General features: G+C 41.3%; 1 protein-coding gene across 9 annotated transcripts in view; it reads left to right on the forward strand.

Annotated features, from left to right (window-relative positions):
• Positions 1 to 18,570, forward strand: part of PHACTR1 (phosphatase and actin regulator 1) — a 537,076-nt gene that overhangs the window by 287,934 nt on the left and 230,572 nt on the right. The window contains exon 1 of one of the 9 annotated variants that reach the window (XM_045847178.1): positions 3,670 to 3,953. The exons of 7 other annotated variants lie outside the window; for them this stretch is intronic. In XM_045847178.1, the coding sequence (XP_045703134.1) occupies positions 3,704 to 3,953 (250 nt within the window). In that variant the 5' untranslated portion in view covers positions 3,670 to 3,703. Of the gene's footprint in view, positions 1 to 3,669; positions 3,954 to 18,570 lie in introns of those variants that run through there. One more of the 9 variants, XM_045847185.1, reaches the window with a different exon arrangement.

The following is an 18,570-nucleotide window of genomic DNA, read 5'->3' on the forward strand; positions in this document are numbered from 1 at the left end:
CTTTTAAAAAAGATTTTATTTCTTTATTTTTAGAGAGAGAGGAATGGAGAGAGAAAGAGAGGAGGAGGAACATCAATGTGTGAGAGAAGCATTGATCTATTGCTTCTCCCACACCCACAACCGGGGACCTGCCCCACAACCCAGGCATGTGACCTGCATGGGAATTGAACTGGTGACCTTTTGTTTTGCAGGTTGGTGCTCGTCCACTGAGCCATACCAGCCAGGTCTGCATTCTCTCTTTTATTATATTTTAAGTTCTGTAAGATGAGGGGTCCTTCTCGTTATGTACTTCAGAACAAAAATGTGCGTTCCACTGGTGGGAACTTAATACTATGATTGCTCTGATTGCTAGGATGTACTTCTCAAACCTAGTGTGCCTCTAAATCACCCAGTGGTCTTGTTAAAATGCAGACTCTGGAATACACCTTGAAATGCTGCATTTCTTCCAAGTTCCCACAGAACTAGGATCTCCCAGACTATGATATTGCACTTGGAGTAGCAAGGTTTTAGGGCCCCAGCAAGTTTCAAGGAGGGGGTCCTATGAGTTAAGTGTGTCCTAAAGAATGGATGGGAATGAAATCACCATGCAGCTAAGTGACACTGAAACAGGTCACAGGGACTCTTTCGCATTTAGATCATTGGGTAAAAATTCCATGCAAGCTACACAGGCCTGGTGTTGAGAACCCTGTTACAAGTGATAGACTATTTTGGACTGTCCTTCCTTTTCATATTTCCCTACATCCTTTTAAAAGTGGAAAACATCCCTGACCTGTGTGGGTCAGATGGTTGGACATTGTCCCTCAATGAAAAAGATCATTGGTTTGATTCCCAGTCAGGGTACATGCCTGTGCTGCAGGTTCAGTCCCCGATCGGGGTGTGTGTGTGAGGGTCTCTCTCTCACTGATGTTTCTCTCCCATTCTTTCTCCCTCCCTTCCCCTCTTTATCTAAAAATAGGTAAATAAAATCTTTTTAAAAATAAAATTAAAGCAAAAAACAGAACCTCACAATACTTTTTCTTAGTCATAATACTGGGATCATAATTAGATACAGTTTTGTCTTATGGGATGAGACAAACACAGAGTCTGTGTAAGACATCTCTTGGCATCGAGAGCTTACAGGGACTTTATAGTAATGAGTATCAGAAGTCTTCACTGAGGTGATGCTCAGGGTACAGAGCTGGGTCAAGAACAAAATGCAAGACTTATGTGCACATCTGCCCAGCCACCCGCTGAGGATCAGAGGAAAGGTGGTGCTGGAAGCTACCAGACTCACCCACCACCTTCCAAACTGCTACCAGCATTACTGAACATTCATTCCACCCAGGTCCCCTCCCCTCCCAGCTTCTGTTGTCACAATAGGAGATAACACCTCTCAGCTTCTGAGTTCAGCTCAAGACACTAACATCATACATCTTTCAAGAGCAGAGTGGTCAAACAAAACTTTCAGTGACAATGGAAATATTCTATCTACCGTCCACCCTGTCTAATACATGTGACTTAAGGGCACTTGAACCATGGCCAGTGCAACTCTGGAACTGAAATTTAATTTTATTTAATTTTAATTAATTCAAGTGTAAATAGCTACCTATGGCTAGTGAATATTATATTGGACACACAATCAGAAGCTGTAAACTCACAGAAGACAGTTTAGGCAGATGGATCATGTAGCAAGGAAATAGCCCTCTGAAGGTACACCTTAGTCTTTTTACGTACTTAATGTGAGTAAGGAGCCCCTATGATTGTGGGGCATCTCCTTTAATATTGAAGCCTAAGCTGGTGGTTGTGTCAGTGTTCTCTATGCTACAATGCCACTTGGCCAATTAAGACAGAGATACCCAGGGTCCTTAGGTCTGGTTTAGTGTTCGGTGAGCGAATAAGAGGTTGCTGCGGGCACAAAGCAATAAATTTCCTCATATACTCCACTAGTATAACAAATGGGTCCTTTGCTATCTCTAAGATAAGGCCAGGGACCAAGTGACCTGAATATGACATGAGCAGATGTAGTGAGATTTACCTGTAGCTTGTTTGGTTGGTAATCCAGCCAAGCAGGGAGGGGTCCCTCAAGGCCTTGGTGGGCATGAGGAGAGACTTGGTTGTGATCTAAAGAGAACACAAGTCCATCACTTATGTTCCACTTCAGCTCCTGATGTGTCCTAGAGCAGACTGTGGTGGCGGGCCACCTGATATTCCTAACTGCAGTATGAAAACGAAACTCTGAATGTGCTGATTTGGGCAGAACATTTTGCAGATGAGAAGTAGTATAAATGACGGATGGTAGAATTGGAATGATTAAAAGCATATTATAACACAGAATTTAGTGTCCCCAGTGAATTGTTGACACTTTTACCTGTGAGGTGAGCAATGCATGTACAATTTGCCCCATTGGAGGAAAGACTAGCAGTGACCTGACTTTTGTGGAAGTCTCAGTCACATGGTATTATGAAATTAACTCTGGAGAAGTTTCTGGAAAAAACTGGTAGTGATAGTGGTCCTTTCACTGACAGTCTCTCAGTGGGCTGGAAGGCGGGCAGGAATGGCGGATCCCAGGGGGTGGGTGTGCTGGGATGACAGAGGTTCAGAGTCAGACACACCTGGCTGCAAACAACTATTTCCCCACTTAAGTTTGGCACTAAGATCAATGTGGAGGTTTTGTTAAAGCTACAAATTCCTGGCCCCTAAACTGACCTACTAAACCAGAATCTGAGGTTGTGGGGCCCCAAACTCTTTGTTTTTAAAATAAGCACCAAAGGGGATTGTGGTATGAGGCTTCTCTAATTTTAGTTTCTAAAAGGTGGTGATGTAGGATTCACAATTCCTGAGTCAGGGCTATTGTATAGACATAGTGTGCTTTTTTTTTTTTAAGTGCAGAACAAAAAAGGCTCAGTAACTTGTAGCTGTTATTATTGAGCCATGAACGTAAGTCCCTTGCTAAGCCTTATTCACTTTGCTAAAACAGCCAGGGAATTCTCAGCCAGATTAGCTGGGATGCAACTTGCATCTTTGGACTCCCAAAGATGCAAGTTATTGTTTCTGAGTTTTGATAAAAGCAGCCTTTTCTGTTCCATTTTACTCAAAGTTTTAATGACTGGCGTAAGGTCCCGTTCAGGTTGGGGAATTTCTGTTGAGGGTGAAAACATCAACCACATTGTAACAGGTTGCGGGCTCCACTGAGTGTCAAGGACTGTGGGTTACACCCACCAGAGAAAGGTCTCGTGTTCCTTCTGGCCCAAGAAAGGCGATTGCACCCGGAGGGCTCCCAGCGCAGCTGCCTTCTGTGTGTGGTACGCCCTGCTTTCATTTGGCCACTTGAGTCTGGAAGAAAAGGGGGGAGGGCGAGGCTGGCGTGCTGCCCAGGAGCCCCAGAGAGAGTGAAGGTAGCTGCAAAACCTGCAGGCTCCAAATGCTGGGGCTGAGATTTCCGGAGGGGTGGTGGCTACGGCTTGAGGTTCAGGTAGTACCCTCGAGTATCTGCATAGTACCCTCCGGAAACCCTCCTCCAGCCGGGGGACTCGGATTGGCTCGGGCAGCGAGGTCAGCGAGGTCAAGACCCTTTCCGCGGCTTTCCGTGACCCGCCCCATCGTGGTCTTGCTGCTGTGGAGACGCCGGTTTGGGGCGGGGCGGGGGCATGCTAGCCAGGCGGCCGGGCGCTAGTAGCAGCGCGTGGCCGGGAGCAAAGCCCGGCCCTTGGCGTCCGGGGACCGGATGGCCGATCCCACGCTCGCCGCGGAGCCCGGGAGGTTTGCGCTCCACTCGCGGCGCTGCAGGGAGGGCGCGGTGCCAGGTTCGAGCGCCCAGAGACCCAAAAAGAAAGCTTTTTATTTGCTGAGGATGAAACCCCTGAAGGAGCCCGCCCCCAACAACAACAACGTGTCCTTTGTGATCCATTGTCAACTAGGCAAGGAGATCAAACACATTTGCAGCAACTGCAGTCGGGGGGAGGACGCCCGGGACGGTGAGTGCCGGGGCTCGTCGGGGCTGGCGGCGAGCGCGGGAGACGGGGAGGTGGCTATGCTGGTCCCCAGTTAGCGGGCACCGCTGGCGTCTGCTGCCTGGAGAACTGCGGGGACGTCAGCCCTCTATACAGGCGTGACACTCGCCCGCCCGGCACTTTGCAGAGTGCTGCCGGGAGCCAAACCAGACTGCATCCGTGTATACAACATTGATGTATATATACTTCCCCCAAATGGGGCATTTGAAATGAGAGCTTGGAAAGGGGCAAATCTGGGATTTTCTCTTAGGAAGGTGGGGTTTTAGGGTATTTGTCAGGGGCAACATTATTCGATTTAAATGGATTGTTGCACCTGCTTTCTTAGCGATGTGCGCTTCTTAGCTGTTCTCACATTCTTGCGTTATGATAGGATATAGCCTTTGCTGGACTACGTTACAGATGTGGGTTCACTTTGTAGCGGTGGTTTGGCCTTGGCTACAGCTCCCAGTGCCCTGGGGACTTGTGGAGTTGTTGAATGGTGTCTGTTTAGAGTAAAACATGGCCGTGATTTTTGGAGTGCCACAGCTGGCCCCTCTTGGAATGATGCCTAATAGTCAAAATGTGGAGGTGGGGGAGGGGCGTGCAGAGGCTTCTTCGGAGCGTGTGCGAGCAGAGGAGCGCCCCCAAATCCGATCTGAAGTGGGGCGGTGAAAGGATGCCAGACTGCCAGCGACTCCGGCAGACAGAGCCAAGAAAGAGGGACAGCTCCGTGCGGACCAGGCAGAAGCCTCTGCAGATGTGGACGCGCCTATGTGATTATACGTTTCGCAGGAGCCTCTAGGCAGTTGCGAATCAGCTCACCGAGCTCACTCGCGAGGGCCATGGAAGGTCGTGGAAAAGTTTTAGGCAGCAGATTTTGCAGGGAAAACATCAGCTACTGGCCAGCCTGAAGCTCTTTGCCTCTCTTGATACTTGCACCTGCTTGGGTAGAGTTTCCGAGGCGGGTTCTCTTGCCCCCCTTGAAAGAACAACCAATACTTAGGATCCCTCGTGTTCATTGCTGGCCTCTGAAGTGCAGAGTAATGAAGTGACTGTGGCGAGGCTAATGTCTTTTCAAAATTAGCGTCCTGCTAGTGTAATTATACTTTTCTTTGATTAAACTGTGAAAGAGGATGTGCAGGATGGTACTAGGCATCCAAGAGGAAAACTGGGGCCATACTGGAGGAGGGCAGGCATGCACAAAACACACTAACACTGCTCCTGTTAGGTTTAGGAGAGGATATCCGTTTTCGAGAAGCATACACTTACCAAGGTGTGTTGGGTCCTTTGGTTATGATATAAGCTGCTGACACCTATGGAATGTAAACGAATTGATGGGATGATCCAAAGCTAGACTTTAACCACAAAATGTGATAGAGCATGAGATGCAGGCCGAAACATTTTTTAAATGAATCACTCTGTTGACAGAATTGCTTCCCACATGGGCTGCTGCTTTCACAACCTTGGGAGTTTATGTAAATTAGAATCTCTAACTGTTGCTACAATAAGGAAGGGTCTATGTCTACACACATGGATGTGTGTTTGTGTATGTAACCACAAACGCGATCACTGGCAAACATGTTGGTGTATACTGTGGATGGAGGCAGGCATGTTTCAGCCTATAGCACACATTTCTGCTTGCATCATCTCTGCAGTCTCAGACACTCCAGAACACACCTATGGATGTCCCCATGTCATCTGATATAACCAAAGTATTTAATTCAGAAGGATTCTGGTAGGGGAGACCTCAGGCTGTGGTGCCTCATTTTTTGCCTAATTCTACACTGAGAATCCTGACTTCCTAATGGGAGGTGCGCTCATTTAGTCACTGAAATAGAATGAGGTCAGGAACTTAACCCTTCTGTTTTTACTGCCAGAGTCCAACACAGCACTGCCCACTGTAAAAGGAAAGGAAGTTCAAATAAATTGTACTCTTTGCAAGCACTGACCTTGTATGATAGTTTGTCATGAGTGGGTGTTCTGTTAGATAAGTTCTCTGGAAGCGATTTTTAACTTAAGTCATCTTTTCTGTGTATCAGGAGAGCCCGCTATTTTAAAGGAAACGTGGTAAAGATTGCGGTAATGCGAACAAGTTCAGTGAGGCACCGTAGAAAAGTATGTTTCTGATGGTGGGGCACACCTGCATGGTGTCCAGCACCATGCGGTGTGTGGCTCCTCATTTAGCACCTAGGAGGCCATTGAGTGGCAAGCAGTGAAAATTCTGGTCCAGTAGGAAGGCCTCACTTGAAATTTTACACAGCTAACACTTGCTGTTTCTTTCATTCTAAATTTCTTTGTATATAGAAATGGTAGGTATTCTAAATATAACTAAGTCATATTTTACTAACTTTCAGTTTAAAGACAATCTATAATTTAAAGTACTTGGCTGATATAGAATAAACTTTAAAAGAAAAAATATTTCTGGACAGTTGAGCACATATAAAAGGGAGAATTACATTTTGGCAATCACTGTTTTACTTAGGAGCATTTTTTTTAAAGTTCCTGATATCCACTGAATAGTATTAAAGATGCTTTGCTGACCTTATTTTAAGCAATTATTTAAAATTTTTATTGATTTATTCTTATAGAGAAGGGAAGGGAGGGAGAAAGAAAGGAAGAGAAACATTGATGTGTGAGAGAAACATCCATCAGTTGCCTCTCGCACATACCCTGACCAGGACCAAGTCCGCAACCTAGGCATGTGCCTAATCAGGAATCGAACTGGTGACCTTCCACTTTGCAGGATGATGCCCAAGCAACTGACCATACAGGTCAGGGCTTAAGTAATTTTTAAGAAATTGTAGAATACAGTTCACCATTAATGGCCAAAGGTAGCTTACATTTACTTCATCTTTACTATTTTGGCTTAGTACAGAAGCCATTTTCTGATGAGAAAACAAGCTTATATAGCACTTCACTGCCAAAAGCTACAGAACAAGTACAAGGTAGATCAAAGATTCAAGTCCTCATTTGCCTGTCTTTAAAAGCAAGGTGCTTTCCACCATGCTATCAAGTTGATTTTTTTTTAATGGCACCTATATTGAATGTAGAGAACTAGATAGTGTGTGTGTGTGTGTGTGTGTGTGTGTGTGTGTGTGTGTGTTCTATACTCATGTGGGTTTGATAAGCCAGGTTTATTAGGATATAGAATTAGAATGAATTACAGAATTTCCTAGTATATTTAATTATTTTTATCTGATTTACCTGCAGATAAAGAGGCTGTCATTGGTGGAAGTAGAGGGAAAGAAATTTTTAGCTAAGTAGATTAAAAAATATGTACATTATAAAGGTAGAAGAGACAGATAAATCATCACTAAACATATTGGAAATCAACAGGAGAATATGATTGAGTTTATAAATAATTAAAATCAACTCTAGGGAGAAATCTATTCTAGAAAGCCAGTTATTTCTGTATATAATTTTATACGTATTTTCTATTCTCATTTGAAATCCTTTTGAGTCTTCAATAGTAAGAAATTGTCATAGGAATTATAATGGCATTAATAACAGAAGTAAAACATGTTAACAGCTTTAAAACAGTTTTTAGAAATATTTTGAAGCCTCTTTCCTATAGCAGCACGTGTTTCCTTTAAAACAGCAGGCTCTCCTGATATACAGAAAAGGTGACTCAAATTGAAAATCACTTCTAGAGAATTTATCTAACATAGTAATCAATGATAAATAAATTCAGAAACAAGACATACGTATTGCAGCTGCTACTCAGTGTGTATTACATATAATTCATCACTATTTCAGGATTGTCTTTACTTCACTAATTATGACTTCTATTCTTTAAATATTCATATAAAAATTTACTAATTTGTTGACCCAGTAGATACATTCCCACATTTTGTTGTAGGGATATAAATATTTAACATATTTCCTAGTGTATTCCAATACGAATTTTTGCAATGAGTTTGTCATAGTGCTTCTCCATTACTCTGACTATTGGGTTCATCAGCCCGACAACCTTTTAGAAGAGAATGCCTCACGAGTTTTCATGAGTAAACCCCTCACTTTGCAAATGAGAAAACAGGTGCATAAAGCTAAGGTGAGCAGTCCCCTCAGGCCCCAACACTGTTTGGTGTCAGGGCTGCTCACAGAACCCGCCCCTTGATGACGACCCAGAGCTGGATCCTGGACTCTCACTGCAAATCAGGGCGCATCCCCTTGCTGGCTGGGTGACATTAGGATACCACAGCATTATTTACTGCACAGAGTTGTGACGATTAAATGTGATAATTGGTACAAAGCACTTAGCCTGGCAAGAGAAAGTGCTGGCGAAATATTAGCTGTGATTACTATCATTTGTATTGTTACTGCCAAGTCCCATTTTGTGTTGGGTTTTTCCTCCTGCTCTATGGCACTGCTTGGACTCTTCTGGGATCAGACTTTCTTGGATTGGGTCCAAGGTGAAAGCACCTTATTCTCCTCTACTTTCAACAGTTGAAGTTTTTACTATTTCTAGTAAAAGAAGTGAAGCAAAAGTGAAACTACTGAAGAGCCCCTACATCACACAAGTCAAACGTATTTTTTGTTTGTTTTAAAGTTTTAACAATGATGACCAGTGTGTTCTAGGTAAAAGTGCATTCACACACACACACACACACACACACACACACACAAAAAAAATGACTAAACAGTTTTTGGTCAGTTAGGAAGAGGAAAGATTAATAGCTGAAGGAAATAGTTGCTGGAGAATCTACATAGTCTGAGGATATGACTCAGAATCAAAAGGACAGGTATGGAAGACTTGGCCTGAAGCAAGACAGAGACAGGAAACTGCTTTCTCATGATCAGGAAAGCCTGGAAAACCTCTAACTTGGGCAGAGTGTAGAGATTGTGAGCAATCCTGATAAGACTGGCCCTTGCTCAGACAGTAGGGAAGAGTTAGGAAGGAGGGTACAGAGCAGGGACGTTCTAATGAAGTTGTGCTCTTACAATTTTATTAAAACATTGTGTACTCAAACAACTGGGCTGTTGATTCTCCTACATGTGTTTGTAGAATTAGCAGCTTATGTGTGCAGAGCCCTCTCAGCTTACGAGTAGATAATAAGAGGTACAACAACCAGTCATTGTCTTCTAATTCACACTTTGGATTTTTGTGAGAGTAACAGGAAAGTAAACTGCTGAATTATTGGAGGAAGCCAAAATGGTGTGAGTAGGGCAGGAGGGCTTCTCAGAGGAGGTGATATTTGGACTGGAACTTAATAGAGGAATTTTCCCAGGTAAGGAGGGAAGGACATTTCAATGAGGAAAAAACCATACACAGACCATTTAAACTGTAAAAGATCATGGTTTGCTTAGGAAAGGGGATAAATTCAGCAGGTAGAATTTGTAGAATGTCAGGGAAAATGACATAAATTAGTCTGGAAACACATATTGGGGCATTTCATCCTTTTTTTCCAGTAATATATTTGTGAAGCATGTTTTATGTGCCACATTAAATATTGGTAATTAAATAGCACTAGGATATTGTGGTTTTTGCTCTCAAAGACCTTCTACTGTAGTATAGGGAGATAGGTAGACAAATATGTGCATGGAAGTTTAAGGTGTTTTGGAAAGAAAAGTGTTATTTTAGAGACAGAAAGTAGAGAGAGTGGTCAGTCCCACCTTGGGCAAGAGAGAGATCAGAAAAATCCTAATACAATTTTTTAATCCTCATTTGAAGATATATTCATTGATTTTAGAAAGCAAGGAAGGGAGAAAGAGAAATAGACAGACAGGCATTGATATGAGATAGTAATATCAATGTAAGAGAGAAACATCATTCAGTTGCTTCCTGTATGTGCCCTGACTGGGGATTGAACCCACAACCTAGACATGTGCCCTGATCAGGATTCAAACCTGCAAACTTTTAGTATATAGGGTGACACTTCAACCAACTGAGCCACCTGATCAGGGCAAATCCTGGCACAATGTATGAAAGAGTTCGTATTTCATCCAGTGAGCTCCAAAGGTGGCACAGGCGTTTTTAAGCAGGGGTGGTGTGACCCAGTTACCTAAAAAAAAAAAAGGAAAATTTCACACTTATACCAGAAGTACACAGATTAATGAACCCCTGTAGACTCATCACCCACGTTCTCCCCACTCCTGCATTATGTTGAAGTAAGTGTGAGTGGATTTTTGTGATGGCATTGCTGATAGTGCCTAGGCAGGGACCAGACAAGAGAAAGGACCCCGTTGCCACGACCACTCATAGCGCAAAGAAAGGGCATTTCAAGACCTTGAACAGTAAGTGTCAAAAAAAACAGGGTTCTTCTATTCTGTTGCAGACCCATAAAGAGGCCTAGCAACACTTTTAAGCACCAGCAATTCAAAGTCAGTTTGCCTTTTAACTTTGAACTCATATAATTTTGCTAGTAATTTCCCCTTCCATTCTAATGGAATCTGACACTTTACAGACAGCATCTGTAAATATTCACTTAGTTCAGGAGAAGAAATACTTTTAAAATTTTAAAAATACTTGTAAAATCTATAGCTTAAAATGTACCTGTATGTCTAAAGGGGATTTTAAAAAATTAATAGATAAAATATGTACATAAAATGTTGCTGGGAGGTGGAGGGTCAATACTTGTCTGCTAGCCCCATTCATTTCTGTAGTTTGCTAATTAATATGACGTAACAGCTTCTGGAACTTCATCAGGTATTTACAGTTTAAATATGTGTCTGAAAAGAGGGGGCTTGGTGAGCCAGTTAGGAATCACCCTCAAAGGCTTTAAGGTCAATGCCAAGTAGGCAGTTGTGTTGAAAGCAATGAAATGACGGGGAGCCAGCGATAGGCCAGAAGACAAGAGGTAGGAGAAGCGATGTGCTTCCCTTGAACCCAAACAGTTGATAAGGGAGAAAAGGAAAGACCAAAGAGGCAAAAGTTGCAAAGCTATAGATACAAGAACCAGGAACTAAACAAGAATCCAGTTGTTGGTTTGGTAAAGAAATGACTCATAGAGGTTTTCTGCTTGGGGATCACTCAACCAGTAGCCACGTGAAAGAAATGATGTTCTGGCTGTACTATTTCAATATCCAAGGCCAGAGGAAGGCAGAACATGGTCATTCATTTACTTACACAACGAGCATTGATACCTATACTGAAGTTAATGTGCAAATACAGAGATAGAGTTCCTGACCTTAGAGAAATTTGCAGCCTAGTAAGGGACACTGCTATACAGTAGTTCCCCCTTATCCACAATTTCATTACCCACAGTCCAACACAGTTTGATAATGTTAAATGGCAAATTCCAGAAACAATTCATAAATTTTAAGTCGTATGCCATTCTAAGTAGTGTGATGAAATCTCGTGTCCTCCTGCTCTGTCTCACCTGAGACATGAATCATTCCCTTGTCCATTGTCTCTACATTGTATATGCTCCCTGCCTGTTAATTAGCTGTGTCCTTCATCAGATTGGTTATCGAAGGGAGCGAGCAAGCGAGATAGAGACAGAGAGGCCACATTCATGTAACTTGTATTACAGTATGCAGTTATAATTATTCCATTTTATTACTATTGTTCTTAATCTCTTACTGTGCCTAATTTATAAATTAAACTTCATCATAGGTTATGTATGTATAGGAAAAACAGTATATAGGGTTCAGTACAATCTGCTACTACAGGCATCCAGTGGAGGTCTCGGAACATATATCCTGTGTGTAGAGGAGGCAGGCTCAGGATGCTATGGACATATAGGTAGGGACTCCATCTCCTTGAAAAAGTCAGGGAGGTCATGTGGGAGGAGATGGCACTTGAGCTAAACTGTGATGGAAGGACAGGTTTGGGCTGGCAAAGATGCCTGAGGGAGTCACGTGGGCAAGGTGAAGAGCATGTGCAGACAAAGGTTAGGGGGCCTGAGGAAGGTATCAGATGTAAACTACTCAAGGCAAGGGTCTTTCTTGTCTGTTCTCTTCATTGCTGTATTTTCAGTTCCTGGAATAGGACATAGCTATTAGACATTTAAATATTTGTTCAACATATGAATATACATGTTAATCTATTGATTATTAATTTAGTTAATAATGTTATCAAACAGTGTTATGAAACTTAGTCACCATGTTTACATTAGATCCTTAGACCTTATTCATCTTATAGCTGAAAGTTTGTACCCTTTTACCAATTTCTCCCTGTTTTCTCTGCCCTCCACCCCAAGCTCTGGAAACTGCTTTTCTACTCTCTGTTTCTGTGAGTTTGACTTTTTCTTTTTTTAGTTTCTACATATAAGTGATACCATGTAGTATTTGTTTTTCTTTGTCTGACTTATTTCATTTAGTATAACGCTCTTCAGTTCCATCCATGTTGTTACAAATGGCAGGATTTCCTTTTCATGGCTGAATAATATTCCATTCTATTCATCAATGTATGGACACTTAGGTTGTTTCCATGTCTTGGCTATTGTGAATAGTGCTGCAATGAACAAAAGTGTGCAGATATCTCTTTGACATCCTGTTTTCATTTCCTTTGGATATATACCTAGAAGGATGAGGCTTGCTGCATCATATGATAGTTCTAATTTAATTTTTTGAGTGATCTCTAGACCATTTTTCCATAGTGGCTACACCAATTTACATTCCCACCAACAGTGCACAAGGGTTCCCTTTACCCACATCCTGCCAACACTTGTTATTTTTTATCTTTTTGATAGTAGTTACACTAACAGATGTGAGATGATATCTCATTGTGGCTTTGATATGCATTTGCTTGACGGATTAGTGAGGTTGAGCACCTTTTCATATTGGCCATTTGGATGTCTTCTTTGGAGAAGTATCTACTCAGATCCTCTGTCCATTTTTGAATCAGATTATTTTTACTCTTGAGTTATATGAAATCTTTATATATCTTGGATATTAATCGCTTATCAGATATATGATTTGAGAACATTTTTTTTCTCATTTGGTATGTTGCCTTTTCATTGTGTTGACTTTTTTGGTGGGGGATGCAGAAACTTTTTAGTTTGATGTAGTCCCCCTTAATTTATTTTTGCTTTTGTTGCCTTTGCTTTTGGTGTCAAGTCCAAAAAATCACTGCCAAGACCCATGTCAAGGAGCTTACCCCCTGTGTTTTCTTCTAGGACTTTCATGGTTTGAGGACTTACAATCAAGTCTTTAGTCCACTTTTAGTTAATTTTTGTGTGTTGGAAGGTAGGGGTCTATTTCCGTTCTTTTGCATGTGGCTGTCCAGTTTTCCTAACACCATTTATTGAAGTAACTATCCTTTCCCTATTGTGTATTCTTGGCTCCTTTGTTGTAAACTAATGGACCGTACATGCAGGGCTTATTTCTGGGTATTGTCTATTGTGTTCCATTGATCGATGTGTCTGTGTTTATGCCAGTGTCATATGTCTTGATTATTGTAGCTTTGTAGTGTAGTTTGAAATCAGGAAGTATGATACTCTTCTTTCTCAACATTGCATTGGCTATTTTAGGTCTTTTGTGTTCCATACAAATTTTAGGTGATTTTTTTTCTATTTGTGTGAAAAATATCATTGGAGTTTTAGTTGCTTTATTGAGATATAATTCACATGCCATACAATTCACCCGTTTAAATTTTACAATTGAATGACTTTTAGTATATTCACAAGGTTGTGCATCCTTCACCACATCACAGTTAGAACATTTTCATTATTCCAAAAAGAAACTCTGTTTCTCTTAGCCTGTCCCATCCAATTCTCCGATGTCTGCTACCCCTAGGTAGCCACAAATCTACTTTTTGTTTTTAAAGACCTCCCTATTCCTGATAGTTCTTATAAATACAATCATGCAGTGCAGTATGGGGCAAAAGTAAGTTTACAGTTGTTTATATGGAAAATAATATAATAATTGATAAATAATAACACAAGAATAAATTCTGTGTTTTGCATACTCACAACTGGAAACTCACTTTTTGCCACACACTGCATATGTTCCTGTGCCTATCTTTTTTCACTTAGCATGAGGTTTTCAAGGTTCATCCATGCTGTGGCATGAATCAGTACTTCATTCCTTTTTATTGCCAAATCATTGTGTGGATATGACACATTTTGCTTATTCATCAATCAGTTGATGAATATTGGGGTTGTTTCCACTTTTTGGCTATTATGAATAATATTGCTGTAGCATTTATGTACAAGTTTTAGTGTGGTTGTATGTTTTCATTTTTCATGGATGTATGCCTAGTAATAGAATTGCTGGAACACATGGTACCATTTTTAACCACTTGAGAAACTTCCAGATTTGTATCAAACTGGTTGCCCCATTCTACATTCCCACCAGCAATGAGTATATGAAAGTCCTATTTACATCTATCCTTTCCAATATGTGTTATTATCTGTGTTCTGGATTATAGCCACCCTGGAGGATCTTTTAAGAAAAACAGAAGGTTCTGAGTTGGTAGTCAAGAAGAGATCATTCAGTCCATTGAAGAAGATCATTTTGTTTAGAAAACCTAGACACCGTCCATAAATATACTTATATTATTCTCACATGCTATTTCCTTGTAATTATCAGAAAAACCTTTTATGGTTGGAATTACTATTGTGGTTATTTTAGAGAAGAGAGAACAGTGTGGTTGTGGCTTCTCCCCTGTCACCTGACCATGCTGCTGTCCTTGCTGCCCCTCTGGTTCCTCCTCCACAGCCACAGCTGGCTGCCTTTGGGATGTGAACCTCTGAGAAAGACTAGCTATTTTGTCCAATGGAATCTAAATTCTTAAAGTAATGAATTCAATGTGAAAATGATTCTTTTATGAAAATTTGGGCAAAAACGAGTACCCCAAGTAAACTGTCAATTTATTAAAAAGTGAAAGAAGAAATTACCTGGCAGAGAATATATTTGGTTAAAATTAGGAAGCCTTGGGGACTGCTAATGCCCTCTGCTCACTCTTGAGTCACCTCTGTCCTGAGTTTCTCCCACCTGTAAAATGAACTTACTTCTCTTTCCTGAAGATGTTGCTGAGGTGCCTTACACCCCTCTCATTGAGGAGTTGGTAAGCTGCAGCCCAAGAGCCCTCTGTTTTTGCAGGCTGAGAATTTTTTTTCACTTTCAAGTGGTTACTGAAATCAAAAGAAGAATGCTATTTCATGATAGAAGACACTTGCAGGAGGGTCAAACATCATTGTGCATAAGGCAAGTTTTGTCAGAAGACAGCATGCACAGGTGTTACCATGCTGTCCATGGTGGCTTTGCACTGCCCCTGCAGAGCTAAAGAGCTACAACAGAGACCCTCAAAGCCTAAAATATTTATGTAATAACTTATAAGATACTCTCTGGCCTTTATCAAAAGAGTTTGCCAAAAAGAGCGGGATACAAAGTCAATATCCAGAAATCAAAGGCATTTTTATATACCAACAATAGGACAGCAGAAGCAGAAATCAAGAAAAAATCTTATATAGCAACAAGAAAAATAAAATACCTAGGAATAAACCTAACCAAAGAGGTAAAAGACCTGTACTCAGAAAACTACACAACACTGAAAAAAGAAATCAAGGAAGACACAAACAAATGGAAACATATACCATGTTCATGGTTCAGAAGAATTAACAGCATCAAAATGTCCATACTACTCAAAGCAATTTACAGATTTAATGCGATACCTATTACAGTACCAATGGCATATTTCACAGAAATAGAACAAACACTTCAAAAACTTATATGGAACCATAAACGACCCTGAATAGCTGCTGTAATTTTGAGAAAGAAGAGTAAAGTAGGAGGGATCATAATACCTGATACCAAACTGTATTACAAGGCCATTGTAATCAAATCAGCCTGGTACTGGCATAAGAACAGACATATGGACCAATGGAACAGAACAGAGAGCCCAGAAATAAACCCAAGTCTCTATGGTCAATTAATATTTGACAAAGGAAGCAGCAACATAAAATGGAGTAAAAATAGCCTCTTCAACAAATGGTGCTGGGAGAGCTAGACAGCTATATGCAAAAAAATGGAACTTGAGCACCAACTTACACCATACACAAAAATAAATTCAAGGTGGGTAAAAGATTTAAATACAAGTCATGACACCATTAAAGTACTAGAGGAGATCATAGGCAGGACAATCTCAGGTATTTCACGCAGCAACATTTTCACTGATATGTCCTCTAGAGCAAGGGACATAAAGGCAAGAATAAACAAATGGGATCTCATCAAAATAAAAAGCTTCTTCACGGTTAAAGAAAACAGTATTAAAATAAAAAGAGAACCAACTGTATGGGAAAACATATTTGCCAATGATACCTCAGACAAGAGTTTAAATATATAAAGAAGTATATAAATATATAATATATAAAGAACTCACATGACTCCACTCTAAGAAGATAAGCATCCCAATTTAAAAAATGGGCAAAGGATTTGAACAGACTTCTCCAGGGAGGACATACAGAGGATCCAGAGATACATGAAAAGATGCTCAGTATCACGAGCTATCAGAGAAATGCAAATTAAAACCACAGTGAGATACCACTTCACACCAGTCAGAATGGCCATCATAAACAAAGCAAGCAACAAGTGTTGGAGAGGTTGTGGAGAAAAGGGGACCCCAGTGCACTGCTGGTGGGATTGCAGACTGGTACAACCACTATGGAAAGCAGTATGGAACTTCCTCAGAAAACTAAAAATGGATCTGCCTTTTGAGCCAGCAATTCCACTGCTAGTGTTATATCCTAAGAACCCTGAAACACCAATCCAAAAGAACCTATGCACCCCAGTGTTCATAGCAGCACAATTTACAATAGCCAAGTGTTGGAAGCAAACTAACTGCCCATCAGTAAATGAGTGGATCAAAACACTATGGTACACAATGGAATTCTATGCAGCAGACAGAAAGAAGGAGCTCCTACCCCTTGCAACAGCATGGATAGAACTGGAAAGCATTATGTTAAGTGAAATAAGCCAGGTGGTGAAAGACAAATACCAAATAATCTCACCTTTAAGAGGAACCTAATCAACAAAACAAACAAACAAGCAAAATATAACCAGAGACACTGGAATAAAGAACAGATTGACAGTGGCCAGAGGGGAGAGGGGAGGGAATTTCGGGGGAAAAGGGGAAGGTTTTGTAGGAACAGGTATAAAGAACACATGGACAATAACAAGGGCAGGGTGGAAATGGGAAGGGAGGTGGGCAGGGCTGGGGGAGGTGAGCTTGGATGGGAGTAAAAGGCAAAAAACTGTACTTGAACAACAATTAAAAATTTACAAAAAAGTTTGCCAACCTTTCACTACAACAAAGTTCCTATAACTAGAAGGTCCCTCATAACTATCAGCACCACATCTGATCTTAGACTTGAAGGGAACACACTCACATGTCTGTTATTCACCTGAAATGCAGTTCCCGTCTTTTGAAAAGGCTACTTGGTGTCCTAGTGACTCAGAGGGACACATTTTAAATGAAAATCAACTTAAAAGAAACACTGCTCTGGCCTGGGTCTGTGGAAGATCTTGCTATCCCCAGCCCCACCCTGACCTTCACTTGGGCTTTGGGCTGGCACCTCTGACAGAGCAATTGGATTTCTAATCCCCACCTCAGACCTCACCATCTTGACTGTGTTATTGTTTCAGCATGAACTTTAAAACAACTGCCTCTATTTTGGCACACGGAGATTTGCCTCCACAGTAATTATTTTGCAACCCACAAAAGTAATTATAAAATCAAATAATTATCTTCTAAACAAGTTGTAACCCCAGCAGTGGCTCTTGGGTGGAGGTGGGAGGGAGTTCCTGTTCTCTAATTTCCTTTTTTGGGCTGTAACATTCTGCTTGCCAGCCCTCTTACCTCAGTTCTTTTGTTATTTCAAGTCCAATAGCAATCAACAGTGAAGCACCAGCTTCTTTGGATGCAACCTCCTCCAAACAGTAGCACTGTTCCAAGTTCATGAATAAAAAGATAGAGAAGTAAGAAAAGAGGAAAGCAAAGCCTTATTTAATTCTTCTGATAATAGGAAATAAAATTTGAGGGGACTAACAGCCTGCCCAGCTACATTACTGGTCGGTTTGAGTTTTCGAGAGCTACACTGTAGGGAGGCCCCAGATCCTGAAGGTGTTCTCAGTGAGAGTTGGCATCAGCATTTTCTGGCACAAACGGAGGGATGAAATCTGCTGCACAGCGAGCCACCATCCGTCTCTGACAGGCGGGCATGTACCAGGATTAGGTTATTTCTTGAGAAACTTAAAGTCTGTTTATGGGCGAGTGTTTGTCTGACATATTCAGCAGATACTGTAGATATGTTTATTTCTATGTTTGGAAACTGTCACTTGTCTGATAAGCCAGACTACTGCACATGTTGAAGGGATGTGTAGAGAAGCAGATCTTGGTGACAGAGACTATTACTGATCTGCTACATGTTTAAGACTCACCCTCTCCAAATTTTAGTAACTCACTGATGTGTGAGTCAGTTCAACAGCCCACTCAAAAAGTCAAACAAGCCACAGACAAGAGCTCGTCATCCCCCAAATGAACACACAGTGAATGCTTTCGCCTGCCCAATGCCCTGGTGTTTTCATACCCAGAGTGAATAATGTGCTGCAGTTTCCTACCGGCCATCATATGAATTATTCATGCACTATTAAGCAGCCTGTGGTCAGATCACCACTACCCAAAGTAAAACTGAACACAGAAGGAGAGATTTTAATATTT

The sequence above is a fragment of the Phyllostomus hastatus genome, unplaced genomic scaffold, assembly GCF_019186645.2.
Source record: "Phyllostomus hastatus isolate PE091 unplaced genomic scaffold, TTU_PhHast_1.1 phas_contig_524, whole genome shotgun sequence".
NCBI lineage: Eukaryota > Metazoa > Chordata > Mammalia > Chiroptera > Phyllostomidae > Phyllostomus > Phyllostomus hastatus.